The 14241-nt window shown below is 32.9% G+C and overlaps 3 protein-coding genes across 5 annotated transcripts; 2 read left to right on the forward strand and 1 right to left on the reverse strand.

The window, feature by feature from the left end:
• Positions 1-90: 90 nt before the first annotated feature.
• LOC123709378 (cytochrome P450 315a1, mitochondrial) lies at positions 91-6845 on the forward strand. Of its 2 annotated transcripts, none has more exons than XM_045660674.1 (7): positions 91-131; positions 1703-2103; positions 2182-2385; positions 2494-2627; positions 2710-2904; positions 6214-6429; positions 6622-6845. In XM_045660674.1, exons 2-7 carry the CDS (start codon positions 1752-1754, stop codon positions 6736-6738), a joined length of 1218 nt encoding a protein of 405 aa, XP_045516630.1. In that variant the 5' UTR covers positions 91-131; positions 1703-1751; the 3' UTR covers positions 6739-6845. The 2 variants fall into 2 exon arrangements, with proteins under 2 accessions (XP_045516630.1, XP_045516629.1); XM_045660673.1 differs by lacking the exon at positions 91-131 and adding an exon at positions 1003-1282.
• Positions 5043-6214, forward strand: LOC123709379 (cytochrome c oxidase assembly protein COX18, mitochondrial). The gene has a single exon (XM_045660676.1). The coding sequence runs from the start codon at positions 5093-5095 to the stop codon at positions 6143-6145; it is 1053 nt and encodes a 350-aa protein (XP_045516632.1). The 5' UTR covers positions 5043-5092; the 3' UTR covers positions 6146-6214.
• Positions 6812-13799, reverse strand: LOC123709377 (armadillo repeat-containing protein 5). Of its 2 annotated transcripts, none has more exons than XM_045660672.1 (12): positions 13487-13799; positions 13121-13347; positions 12809-13037; positions 12515-12683; positions 12245-12415; positions 11705-12087; positions 11326-11638; positions 11041-11214; positions 8890-9115; positions 8381-8489; positions 8113-8258; positions 6812-7626 (listed from the first exon to the last, which is right to left on the reverse strand). In XM_045660672.1, exons 1-12 carry the CDS (start codon positions 13730-13732, stop codon positions 6861-6863), a joined length of 3159 nt encoding a protein of 1052 aa, XP_045516628.1. In that variant the 5' UTR covers positions 13733-13799; the 3' UTR covers positions 6812-6860. The 2 variants fall into 2 exon arrangements, with proteins under 2 accessions (XP_045516628.1, XP_045516627.1); XM_045660671.1 differs by having other exon boundaries at positions 8890-9118.
• Between the last annotated feature and the right edge of the window lie 442 nt (positions 13800-14241).

A 14241-nucleotide genomic window follows, 5' to 3' on the forward strand; every position in this document is an offset into this window, starting at 1 on the left:
TGGTAATTGTATATAATAAAAATACTTTGAAGAATAAAATAAAAAGGACTATTTGAAGAATATAATAAAATAAATGTACCGCCTAAAACCCTGGGACATCTTGAAACCCTTAAATTTGGCAACACTGTCTGGTGGGTGCTTTCTTTTTAAACTAGTAGTCCAGTTGTTATTATTATTATAGAAGTATCCTCACACAATTCCACTTAACCGTATTCAACGAAGAGTGATTCGAATAGTCGACGACCAATCACTTTCCGTGCGGCTTGATCCCTTGGCGTTGCATAGGGATCTTGGGTCTCTCTGCATCTTCTACCGCATTTACCATGGGGAGTGTTCAAAAGAGTTCGGTATAATACCCGCAGCTGAGTTTCATAATAGGACGTCAAGGCAAAATACAAAATACCATCCGTATCACCTCGACGACCGTCTTTACACAACTGGGCGTTTTCTAAGGCAGTTTTTGCCACGCACCACCACTATGTGGAACCAGCTGCCCACTGAAGTATTTCCGAACCAATTTGACTTAGGGTCCTTCAAGAAAAGAGCGTACCAATTCTTTAAAGGCCGGCAACGCACTTGCGAGCCTTCTGGTAATGTGAGTGTCCATAGGCTGCAGTATCACTTAACATCAATTGAGCCTCCTGCCCGTTCGCCTCCTATTACATAAAAAAATATAATAATTATGAAAATGATAGTAGTAAATTATTCAATGAAGTTGAGAAGTTCCTACGGTATTTGAGGGCAATGAGAATATTTTTATTAATCTAAACTAATATTTTATAAAGGTACATATTAAATTAACGCTACGTATGAGCAATATTAGTAGATACTAGCTTATGTCTACTGGAGACGTCATCAATTGTACTGCATAATTCAACGACCCTAAAATCCTTATGCATTTATACAGTTCGAAAACAGGACGCGCACGGCTTGCGGCGCAAATTTTTGTGTCGCTTTAGCTTCTTAAGTAAAGACTACTCTTTAGTTAGAATAGATTTCTTTGTTAGGAAACACGTCTCAAATATCACATAAGGTATCAAGTTTCAAATCATTACTTTAATCAACTTCGTATTGCTTTATGCACAGACATACAAGTATAAGTGAATGTAAATTTGTTTAAAATGAATCAAATACTAAAATTTGGAAAAAAGTATCTAAGGGTTCCAAAAAATTATGAAACAAATATCACCACAAAAAATACGATAAACACAATTCCACGAGCAAAATCCTTACCGTTAATCGGTACAAAAATAGACTTGATAAAAGGTGGATTAGGAACAAGGTTTGTACCTATTTATTTTGATTGTTTTTATAAGGAAACGGATCTTGAAATGAAGGCTGTTTTATTTATTTCATGTATTTGTAATCTTTTTACTAAACTTGTTTTTTTCTGAAATGATTATTTAAGACAAGAAATCAGAATTTTAATGTTCAATGTTGTAACGTGTACGTATATATTCAATACTACCTTCCAGACTTCATACGACTCATCATACGGTCATGTTAAAATATTTTGGAAATAAATATACCTATCTAATATTACTTCGAGGTAATGTAACATTCTAATGGTGAAGAATGTTTTAAATGAGTGTATATTCATATCCTTCCTCTTAGTAATATTTTTATAGAAAAACACTCAGGTACATACCGAAAACACTTTTAATAATTTCTACGATTAAAATTATTAATATGCATTTCATAGATTACATGAATTTATTGATTTGCGACACCAAGAACTGGGGAATATATTTATGGAAAATTTCGGAACGACAGATTTATTATTTGTCAGTGATGCCGAGCTCATAAGAAAACTTTTTATAAATCTAGAAGGAAAATATCCTAGTCATATTCTACCTGATCCATGGCTATTATATGAAAAACTTTACGGACAAAAAAGAGGGCTGCTATTTATGGATGGTGAAGAATGGTGGCAAAATAGACGAATTATGAATAAACATCTATTAAAAGATAATGACAATACTTGGATTAATGATTCTGTTACAAAAACAATAACTAGTTTTACTAAACATTGGAAAGAACAGTCGAAACACGGTATCGTCATAAATGACATTGCGTCGGAGTTATATAATCTCTCTACTAAGGGTAATATTTTTTTACACTGGATATACTCTAAAGTAAATGGCCTTTCTTTTTTATACATATACTATTTTGTATTTTCAGTTATAATTCAAGTATTAATTGGAAATACTGACCCACCACAAGGAAAGCATTACGATGAATTACTAAACATGTTCACAGAATCGGTTAAAAAGATATTTGAAACCACAACTAAACTTTATGGTATTCCTGTAAACTGGTGCCATCGTTTTAATTTAAAAGTGTGGCAGGATTTTAAGGAATGTGTCGATTTATCTCTGCTATTAGGTAATAATTTGAAGTATTCCGTTTCGTTTTCTTTATTTATTTTTCAGAAAAGGTATAAATTCAACTCAAAATTGTAAGTTACTGTTTCATATACTGGTATAATTTCAGGAAATAAACTTCTCAAAGAAATATTGGCAGTAAAAAATTCTAGTGGTTTAATAAAAAAAATAGGTGACGAACAAATGGATGAAATAACTATGTCTCGAATATTAATAGATTTTATCATTGCTGCTGGAGATACGGTAAAAAGAAAATTAATAATTTCATAAGAGATTATTTAATATTTTATATCGGAATATTCCTAATTTGTACATATGTTTTTAGACCGCATACACGTCTTTATGGATTTTTTATTTGCTATCTCAAAATAGTAACGAGATTACTGAAATACGTTCGAAAAAACAAACATATATTCCATTTGTTGTAAAAGAAGCAATGCGATTGTACCCTGTTGCTCCATTTTTGACCCGTATACTACCACAGGATAGTGTTATAGGAGAGTACTTAGTCAAAAAAGGGGTAAGTTTTTTAATTAATTCATGAAGTAACGCATTATTATAATCCGTGAAAGTAAAAATTTTGTTTTCTTAATTTTTAAGTTTGTAGAAATTATACAAGAAGCACCATAACACAATTATCTAAGAGAAATGGTTATTTTTGTTTCAATACAACCATGTATAATATAATAAAGTTACAAATTGCACTAATATTACTATCATTCTAAAGTTTAAGTATTTAAACTTTACAATTTCAATTGCTACAATCTTGATTTGAAATATGTGGTTGATTTTTTAGAAGTACAATAATAATAAAATTATAATATAAATAATATTTGTTTTTTGTTGAACGTTGTTCATTTGGTGTAGTAGCAATTCCAAGAGCGGATCGCGTCGTGAGATTCGCGGGGCGTAGGTAAAGCCGACCCCTGTCGTGATGCCTAGATCTACCCCTCTACAGTACCCCCTGTACTTGCAGGATTAATTAATTTATATTAATGATGTAGACAGACATTGCTTACTATTATAGTAAAAGTTGTTGGTAGTACTTGGCACAACAGATTTTGCGTGTTACACATATTTGTGCATAAGAAAGAACCTCAAAACACACACAAAAACCTTCTGCACTGATATGCGTAATGAGTAATGACGGTTTCGTATAATATACTAATATATTAGGTCCTTACATATGAAATTGGCGTTTTGTATGGGAGGAACAAAAAGTCGAATATTTTTAAATATAATATATTTAATTAATCAAATTATGAACCATTGTTTTCTATGCACTTTTGCCATCTCATACGTAGTTCATTGATCCCTTTACTAAAAAAAACAGTCGGACGGGAATCAATAAAATCTGTGAAGGCGATTGGGACTGCCCCATCAGAGTTAAATTTTTCCCTTGCAAGAAGTTGTCCAAATTTCGAAAAAAATGGTAATCTGTTGGAGCAAGGTCTGGGGAGTACGGAGGATGTCTTAGACATTCCAATTGAAGCTCTTCTAATTTGGTAGCCGTCTGTTGTGCAGTGTGTGGTCTAGCGTTGTCGTGAAGTAGCAGTGGCGTGGAGTGATAGACATCAGCCGTAATAGTCTGGCCAGATTTGAGAAAACTGCAATAAACAATACCGGCACTAGTCCACCAAACGCTTACAAGTAACTTTTTTGGGGTTAATTTTCGCTTGGGGCAGGATTTGACGGACTGGCCAGGATCCAACCATTGCGCTGAGCGCTTCCGATTATCGTAAAGAATCCATTTTTCATCACAGGTAATGATTCGGTTTAAAATACCTTCATTATTGTGCCGGTTCAGTAATGTAACGCAGCATTTGACGCGCGTTTGCCGGTTTGCTTCAGTCAATTCGTGAGATACTCACCTTTCAAGCTTTTTAATCTTCCCAATTTGCTTCAAGCGAATTAAAACAGTTTTATCACTAACACCGCAGCCTGCAGCTTACTCGGACGTGGTTTGCGATGGATCCGCTTCCACAATAGCCTTCAATACTTCATTATCAACTTGGGTCTCAGGCCGTCCACGGGGCTTGTTCTGCAGGTCGAAATTTCCAGAACGAAAACGTTGGAACCAAAAACGATCTGTGTTTTCTTTTGCAAAATGACCGCCATACACATCATTCACCCTTCGAGTCGTTTCCGCAGCACTAGTGCCACGGCGGAACTAGTACTCGTAAATAATGCGATACTTTAAGTTTTCCATTTTGTAAAATGAGTGACGCAAACAGAAAAAAACAGAAGAAAAAACAAATGAATGACGGTCATCGAAGCACAAATACATGAGTAAATAGCTGTACAAATATGAATTTAAAACTCCTTCCCAAAGAGGAGGTATTTGAGGTCAAAGTGCCAGTACGACAAAACGCCAATTTCATATGTAAGGACCTAATACATAATATAATAAACAATATTATTGAATAGTGACAGTTTAGTAAATAACATTTACTTGGTGTCAAAGTAAAGTCTATCAGCTATTGAATTTCCTATTTCCTACATAGAATACGTCCTATGTCGCTGTCTAACGCCAATACCGACAGATCATTGGCATATACGACCAAGTGTTGGCAGAATATTGACAGTGTCGTTACTCGTTTATAAACTATAAGTAACTATGAACATGCCAAATATAATTTAGGTAGCCGCCAGTCTGTGTATTCAGTATTGTTTATTTGTTATAGTAATGCAATCTTAATAAAATTACTATGGGTAGTCAAATAATTTGTAAATATTTCATTAAATTGAGAAGACCAAGCTATCACCTGTCTCGCGGGCTTGTTTCTAACCGAGAAGAAAAATATAATAGACTTGATAAACTTATCAATGCTAACCTAAATAATGTTTTCGTAAACCAAAAAAGGAATTTTTCACTAGAACCTATAATTACATGGCAACAAGAAACTTATATGAGTATTTCAAACAGTAGTCTAGTAAATTTTATGCAAGATGGGTTACATAGTTTTCACGAAGCATCTGGTCTCACTTGGTGGTCCACAATTGTAACTTCAACTTTATTAATAAGAGCATGTATGACTCTTCCACTCTCAATTTACCAAAATTATATATTAGCCAAAGTAGAAAACATTGGTTTGGAGCTTAAAGACTTAGTTAATGAGTTAAAAAAAGAGACTGCAATGGCAAGAAAAGTTTATAATTTAAGTGATAAGCAGACAGTGATTTTATATAAAAGGTCACTTAAAAAGCAATGGAGAAAACTTATAGAGAGAGATAACTGTCATCCATTAAAAGCAACAATAGTTATTTGGTTTCAAATCCCTCTTTGGGTGTGCATGTCATTTGCAATAAGAAATTTAATTAACATGCATCCTCCATCTCCATCTGCATTGGTTACATTTATGGAACTATCTACTGGTGGTATAGGGTGGATACCAAATTTAACAGAACCTGACCATTCATACATTTTGCCAGTTGTATTTGGTTTGACAAATTTGGCTATAATTGAAATACAAAAAATGTCAAAATTGAGAGAGCCATCAAAATTACAAAACATATTTACAAATGTTTTTAGAGGATTTACATTAGTAATGATACCTGTTGCCGCAAATGTACCGTCATGTCTATGTCTGTATTGGGTTACATCCAGTATCTTTGGATTGATACAAAACCTATGTCTACTATCACCATCCTTAAGAAGAAAGTTGAGGATACCCTTGGTACCAAGTGAACTTGAAGATCCATACAGACATTTAAAACAAGAAATTAGCTTTAAATTAAAAAATATACTAAAAATAGCCTAAAATTTCATAGAATTTTTCTTAAATAGATTAATTAGTAATCCAAAGTGAGTTTTTTCTAACAATTTCAGACACCAATCATAGCATCAATATACACTTCTGGTAGAAATGAACAGTATTTCAGTAAACCAGAAGAATTCTTACCCTACCGTTGGGATAGATCAGATGAGAGAAAAGGGAAGTTACAGAATCATATTCCTTTTGCATCTTTACCATTCGCCCTTGGTGCTCGCTCTTGTGTAGGAAAGAAGATAGCTATGGCTCAACTTGCAGAGCTTATTTGGCAGGTAATAGTTTTCTATGTTTGGATAAAAATAAAACACTTTATTTTGTCCTGAAACTTCAAACAACTTGTCTATTAAATTTATTAGAATAGGTAAAGATATATTGCATATCAATAATATAAATTATTTCTTTACATTCCACCACCATTAAAATCTTTCTAGTTCTTTAATGTAATATATAATATATTGTTGCAGGTTGTGGATAACTTTGACTTCAGATGTATGAATGGTTCAAGTATAAAACCCATTACTTCACAAGCTTTAATTCCTAACAAAAACATTGAATTAAGATTCAAACTGAGAAATGCTTAATACAGTTATAATTCTGTTTTATAAATTAGTAATAGGACATTATATTAAAACTCTCATATATAATTTTTAATATATTTTATTATATAAATTTCTGTACAAGTTTTGTATATTAGTTTATATATTCATTTAATTAATAATTGTCTTATTATCATGGCTTTAACATCTTCCAACCACTGGTCCTTGTAATCTAAATCAAGAATATTTTTAATACATTTATGTCTGTTTTGTTCATTCATTGTTCCTGTTAACAAATATGCTAAAGCCTCTACACAGAGAAAACCCACCCCATCTTGTAAGGACCAAATATAAATTTTATCAGCAGTATCAGATGTCAATTGGAACTGTATAATAGCACTACATAATAGGGTCTTTATTCTCTCAAACAAAAATCTATCAGCCAATAGAAGTACCTCCAAATTTGTTTCTAAATTCTCACAGAGAGGGAATACTTTAATATCACATTTAATTTTATTTAATCCACAATGTAAAAGTGTTAAAAGATATTCAAGTGCTTGTTTAGTTACTTTTTTGAGAGTAACACATTTTTCTGAAGATTCTTTGAAAGATCCCGTAAGCATCACTCTGAATACTTCAGAATGTTGGCATAAAAAGTTTTTATTTGCTTTAACCGTTGACTGATCATCTAAAACGAATACCACAATATCTTCTTGAGAAAGGTTGTCTAATATTGGGTCATAACTAATTGGAACATTATCCTTGTAGCGATTCTCTAAAAGTTTAGGATCTCGTATTTGAAGATTTGTGGCTAACTTGGCTAATGCTGTAATGCAATGATGGATATCTTCTGTTAAAGTTTCAGATAACATGGAAAAAAGTACATCTAATGCTTCACAATCCAAAAAATACTTCTTTAAGATTTTTTCAGACCTGTAAAAATAAAAATGTCTTATGCAAATTTTTGGTAAGATGCCAATGCATAATGAAGGTTGTGAATCTGCTAGTGGTAATGCTGTTGTGTGAAAACAAAAATATAATTTACGACGGAATACTATCAAATTAATCACTCGGAAACAATTAAGTTTTCTAGTAGTGAAATAAAATTCTTCCATTCTAAGTCCATATTGTAATTTGTATCACAAGTCACAATCCCGTCTAGAGCAATGACATATTTTTCAAACTTCATACAGATAAATGTTTTGACAACTCCTAAAACATGATGGATGTTCTAGAATACAGGCCTAAAAAGCGATTCAGTAGATTCTTCCAGGATTCTTTCAGGAGATACTTCCTCAAAGCAAAGGTGGAGATTGTTGCTTCAGTAAATAAAATAAGACGCTTAAATGTCACTTCTAAGTAATAAATTGAGTTTGGAAATAATACAAATACTATTAGTAATCTTCATAAATTACATACCTTATTATGTATGGTAAAGTAAGAGATAAGGTCTGTTTCATATCTGGAGTACCCTTAAGTAAATGATAACTAATTTCACCAATACCATGACTTGATTCTGCCACAATTGTTACTTGCTCCAGTAGTTTTGAGCCTAGTTTCAAAAGCTAAAACAAGTAGTTGATATGATTATAAATTCATTATAGTTTTTAGTCTGCATAATTTGTATATCAGGATTTATTACACTACCATTGAAAAGAAAGGTTTAAAATAATATTTATACTCTTACTTGTTTACACTGACGACATTCAGTAGGTGGGTGTTTTGAATTAACTGACATATTATGTAATCTAATCACGAATCTATGCTTAAGTATGTTTATAAGACATAAAGAATTGCTGTAACAGAAAGTATTACAAATATTCAATAATTAAGTTATATATCTTATAATAATAATTAATGAAATTATATAAAATTTTAGGCATTCTCCCCATAAAATATTAACAAAATAAGTCATTTTGGCTTTTACTTTGATAGTTAAGATGATTAATAGACTATTGTAACCATCTTTATAATAAAACATAGGCTTAGACAATGGTCTATCACATAGTTTATATTGTTTCTAAAGAGTAACTTCTAACCAGTTATTATTAAATGTATATTATATTCAATTGTACTTGGTAAAAATAGGCTGCATTATGATATACTGTTTCTGATTTCGTAATAAAGACATAAAAGTTATAGTAACCTGTTTAGACGCTCATAATAGTAAATAAAAAAACATTCTAAAATACATACCTAAGTATTCTGGCTATAATTCTTGCAGCTCTTCCGGTCGGTCGCCTACATCTTTGCACATAATCAAGTAGGGCATTCATAGATTCTCGACCAGTTAAAAGGTCTAAACTAGGTGATATGTCTTCTTGACTCTCAATGCCTGTACCAGCACCATGGGATACACGAAACATTAGAACTAGTATACACATTATGCCAGAACTCTTGGTTATGGTAACTTTTTTATCATCTTCTGAAAAAAATTGGATCATTATTGTGTAGTGATACAATATTATTTTAAAGCATTAGCATAGCGACGCTGACCAAAAAAAGGATTCAAAGTTTAAAACAAAACGTTCGTCAGGCTCGCGAGTTCGTTTAAGAATAGGTACGCTCTTTTTTTAAAGCGTTCTAATTCGTATTAGTTCGTATATACCTCGACGGGCGGCTGTTGGTGGTGCGGGGCAAAATGCCTTAAAAAGACTCAGTTGTGGAAAAACTGACGTCAAAGTGATACGGGTGAAATTTCATATTCTACCTCGACGTCCGACGATGAAACTCTCTTCGTTGAATACGGTCAAGTAGGAGCTGGTACTAATCACGGCTAGCTTAACTTATTGGGAAGAGATAATAGGTTGGGGAAAAGTTTCTTTGCATTTTTTAAGAAAAATCACAACAACTTTTAATATAGTTTATTTACATTGAACTAAAGTATGTAATTACCATTTTGTTCGATAACTTTTTACTATCTTGTAGGTACGGACATGATCCCATTGCTATAGAAATTTTGAGGGCTCTGATAAAAATACCGCGACAATTGGTTTTGGAAGTCCTCTCGTGATGTTAACCTGACACTGCCTAAAGAATTCTGAAGAGACCGAAACAGGTAGAAATCTTAACGTGCAAGGTCAGGACTATATGGCGGATGCATTAACACCTCCCATCCAAGCTCTCTTAATTTTTGCTGAGTGGCTAAAGATGTGTGAGGTCTAGCGTTATCATGATGAAAAACCACACCCTTTCTGTAGATTAATTCCGGCTGCTTTCTCTCAACTTCTTGCTTTCTCATCAGTCGTTTGCAGAAGAGTTCAGAATCGATGGTCCTGCCTGGTGGTAACAGCTCATAATGAATAATGCCCTTGCAATCCCACCTCATACACAGCATCAACTTGTTGCGAGTTAACTCCGGGTTTCACCACAGTCTGTGAAGCCTGGCCGGCCTTTGACCACGACCTTAATCGCTGGTTCTTGTTGTACGTGAACCACTTTTCATCACAAGTTATCAGCTTCTTCAAAAATGGTTCGGTTTTATTACGTCGTAATAAGAAATCACAAATGAGTATACAGTTCATTAGGTTTCTTTCATTGAGCTCGTGAGGTACCCCAATATCGAGCTTTTTTGTGAATCCAATTTTTGTCAAATGCGCCAAGTGTTTTGTGGTCAATTCCCAGTTCTTCAGCTACGTCGTAACTACTGATATGCCTACCTTGCTCCACTTTTTCAAAATGGCATCCATTTTATCCGTATTAGGGTGACCAGAGCGACGTGCATCTTTCACATCAAAATTTCCGGATTGAAAACGGTGAAACCAAGTAAGTAGCTAAAACTGCACTAGGTCCATAAACATCGCAAATTTTTTTCGCGGCTTGCGTTGCTTTTTTATCTTTTTTGTAGTAATATTTTAAAATGTATCGAATGTTTCATTAAAATTTGTACCAAAACCCGCCATTATTACATTATTACAAGTTCATACATACTATAATGCGAAAAGACTTTTCCCTACCTAATATTTACGCAGGAGATATGATACAGGGATTGTAAAACAACAAAATTATATTATTTGTATTATAATCTTTACACAAGATTCAAACCCGCGACCGAATGATATGCACTCGATTAATGCTTGATTACTACTTATATCGTACTACTGTTAAGACAAACTGGAAATTAATTAATTTGTATGAAATAAATTTTGCATTGGTCAATGTACAAACTAGCTAAGATGTAGAGTAGGTCTATCGCCTATAAGTAAAAAAGTATACACTTACATTTTTACACACAGATATCTTCTATTCATTTTGCTACATTACCTTTCCAAAACATTTAATTAGCCTGAATTTATCCAACATTATTTTGTTGAATTGTTTTGTAACTGTTATAATATAATAAATTACCCTTATTTGGTGCCTCATTATTGCTTTCTTCATCTTCCATGATAAGTTCCTCTAAATCGTATGCTACTTGTTTGGGATCTAACCCAGGCGTAATAACAATACCATCGTCCCTCTCATCTTCACTATCGCTGCATACTGGAGAATAACGGCCCGACACTTCAGAGTCTGAACTATCTGAAACATTTCGTAAAAATGTGTGGGTAGGTACAAATAGTTGGAAAAGAAAAGGATATTAAAAATTCTACAACAATACAATTGAATTCAATTATTTTATTTTAAACTTACTATCTTCAGTACTAAGAGGAGAAGCTGGACCAGAACTGCTTGGACTCCAAGAAAATTCCACCCTATTTGGCGAAGTAGATGCATCAGTGCTACTAGATGCTGGACTCCAATCCCAGGCACTCCTCTTGCCGTGTGAGTGATCTGGACTCAAACCTGACCAATTTCCATCAGAGTATGGGGACAATGGACTCAAGTCTAATCTATCAGGAGAATTAATTTGGAGAAATTGGGGTGATATAGGTTCAGGACTCTTTGGCTCCCAGTACACACCAGCAGACCAATCCTTTTTCGCCATTTTTATAATCTTTGGTTTCTGAAAATATATAACTATATTTTATTGAACATGACGATTATGATATTTAAAATTTTATTGACTTACCTTTTTAAAATTTTTTGGACTTGTCCTACCACGCTTAAGGCCTTTTCGCCGTAAAGGCGACGTAGATGCAGGCACGGAACTGTCATTATCACTGTCATCGGATTTATCACTACCTATAGCATCAATAAACCCAACTATCATGTTATCTCTTTCTATCACAACCTTAAGGTCATCTAATGTCTCTGTCAGTTGATTTTGTTGCAAATCCATGCATAATTCATTAAGTTTTATATTATCAGCATATTTCTGATTCACTTCTCTCTGCTTTTCAATACTTTTTTCTTTAGTTATATGATTATGTTCATACTCCATACTACTTATATAGGCTGTCAGTTTTTCAGTTAAGAGTGTTATTAAACCTTCTCCAATGAGTATTTGAAATGCTATAAAAGGAAAAAAAAATCTATAAAATAAAATATAAAAATGATGTAGATTTTAACATGTTAAGATCAGAATCAAAGTGCTTTGAAAGAGTGTTCTATTTTTACTATATAATCTCTAGAATATTAACTCCAAAGCATAGTCATAGTCATATATTACCTGTGTCATCAAAAACATACTGAAGGAGTGCATGCAAAGCCCGATTGTTTACCCTGGCTGCTGCAACAAGTAATGGTAAACCACCACAATGTCGTAAACGAGATCTATTAACAGATTCTCCACTTAACTGGGCTAAGGTTTTAACAGCACCATCTGGCCACTGTGACAAATCTAAAACATAACAATACTGCTTAAACATCCACGCCTTACCTATATATTTTGTTCAAACAGTTCCCAATAGATAATAAATTTCTGAACAACTTATTGTACCTGAATTTCTTTGTAAAATACTGACAAGGCATTCAACAAGTCCAGCAGTCCCTAGCAGTGGCCTGCATACAGACAAGTAACAAAGATTCATGAGGCATTTCAAAGCTAATGATTCATTTGTTTTTGTCAAAGCAACTAGACATTGATAGCCTCTTCCATCGCCTTGCAACTAAAACAATAAATATATTAAATTCTTAATTTTTATTAACAAGATGAATAAAAACATTTCTTCCAATTGTTTTAATTTATCTTGTTTATAAGAAACTATATGAGTTTAGTATAAAGAGGAATTACCTGTTCAGCACATTGTGGAATTGAATATGTTGTAAAATATCCTAGACATTTAAGTAGACCAATTATAAGCTCTTCTTGGCTCCTCCCAGGCTCGATAATAACATTATCTAAATTTGTGGATTTAATAAGACCAATAGATTCACATTCAGTTGTCAACAATATTGCAACACACCTAGCCACATTTAAACTTAGCATTTCATCACGCTTATCTGCTATCATCCATAATTGTCTGAAAACAGATAGTAATAATAGTTATAAATATTTACTCCTTTATTTATTCATAGTTTTTACAAATATAGTCCTATGGCTTACCTGATCGCTCTAACAGCCATGGTAAGAGTTGGATTTGATGTATTTTTATCTCTGCTTTCTATGAGAGAAACCAAAGCTTTGACAATTCCATAATTATGCAAATTTTCTGCATTAGACTTTGTTTGTGCCAAATTACCAACCATCTTGCAAGCTCTCCCAAGAATACTGTCTCTACATACAGTATTTAGAATGCATACAAGTGGGCCAAATGTATTTAGTTTTCCAACCTAAAGAATAATGGAATAATAAAAGCTTATCATATAATATTATAAGGATAATAAGGTAAGGAGTAAGGATATTTGAAATAAATTAAAAACAAAGGTTTTAAAATATAAGGGATATATATAATGGTTTTTGATGTATTACCGCTAGACTGCACTTTTCATCGAGGCAAATATTGCCTAGAATACTTAATGTAACATCAAGAATGCGTTCATTAGGTTTTCGTAAATGCGGTATTAGACATTCTAATCCTCCACACTCACGAAAAAGCCTTGTTCCTTTTTCGGATGTTATAACGGAAGACCGAATTTTTGTAAGAGAATCCTGAATTCGACTAGATGAGGAAGATTTAAGACCGTCAATGATAGATTGCAAATAGTTTTTATCCATATTAACATTTAAACATATTATTTATTAAATAATTAATTGTAGATTGTAAATAATTATATTATTTATTGATGATTAATTTTAATATTCTGATACATATTTAATTTAAATTTATTTAAAATTCGATGTTTGACACTGACTGCTTCATTTGACAGCAAACACTGGATCTTTATTTGGTTAATCACAAATTTAGTAATATAAAGGTTAGTAAAATCCTATAGCAGGATAATAAAAATTGAATTCCTTCTTCTTTGTTTATTATACGACATCCCACTAAATCAATGTAAGCCGTAAAAAAAACTGTTTCGAAAATGGACAAAAATTAAAACATACGTTAAGAAACAGCACGCCATAATAATTTACAAAAAATATATATATTATAGAAATATAATAATTGACTCGGGGACTGTGTTGGTGGGTAAATGAGGTGCAATTATCCCATTAACCCCGTCTACTCGTCGTCTACTTGCCTAGTCCAAGAGGTAGTTAATAGCGGGGTACGGGTGTAAATC

This window comes from Pieris brassicae, chromosome 5 (assembly GCF_905147105.1).
Source record: "Pieris brassicae chromosome 5, ilPieBrab1.1, whole genome shotgun sequence".
NCBI lineage: Eukaryota > Metazoa > Arthropoda > Insecta > Lepidoptera > Pieridae > Pieris > Pieris brassicae.

Bases quoted from the DNA above. Each gene is read 5' to 3' on its own strand.
- LOC123709378 (XM_045660673.1), top strand. From the start codon at position 1,122: ATGAATCAAATACTAAAATTTGGAAAAAAGTATCTAAGGGTTCCAAAA. The intron at 1,283-1,702 runs GTTTGTACCTAT...TGCATTTCATAG, and splicing joins AAAGGTGGATTAGGAACAAG to ATTACATGAATTTATTGATT. The intron at 2,905-6,213 runs GTAAGTTTTTTA...TAACAATTTCAG, and splicing joins AGTACTTAGTCAAAAAAGGG to ACACCAATCATAGCATCAAT.
- LOC123709379 (XM_045660676.1), top strand. From the start codon at position 5,093: ATGGGTAGTCAAATAATTTGTAAATATTTCATTAAATTGAGAAGACCA.
- LOC123709377 (XM_045660671.1), bottom strand. From the start codon at position 13,732: ATGGATAAAAACTATTTGCAATCTATCATTGACGGTCTTAAATCTTCC. The intron at 8,259-8,380 runs GTAAGAGTATAA...TACTTGTTTTAG, and splicing joins AATGTCGTCAGTGTAAACAA to CTTTTGAAACTAGGCTCAAA. The intron at 7,627-8,112 runs GTATGTAATTTA...TTATTTTTACAG, and splicing joins ACTTTACCATACATAATAAG to GTCTGAAAAAATCTTAAAGA.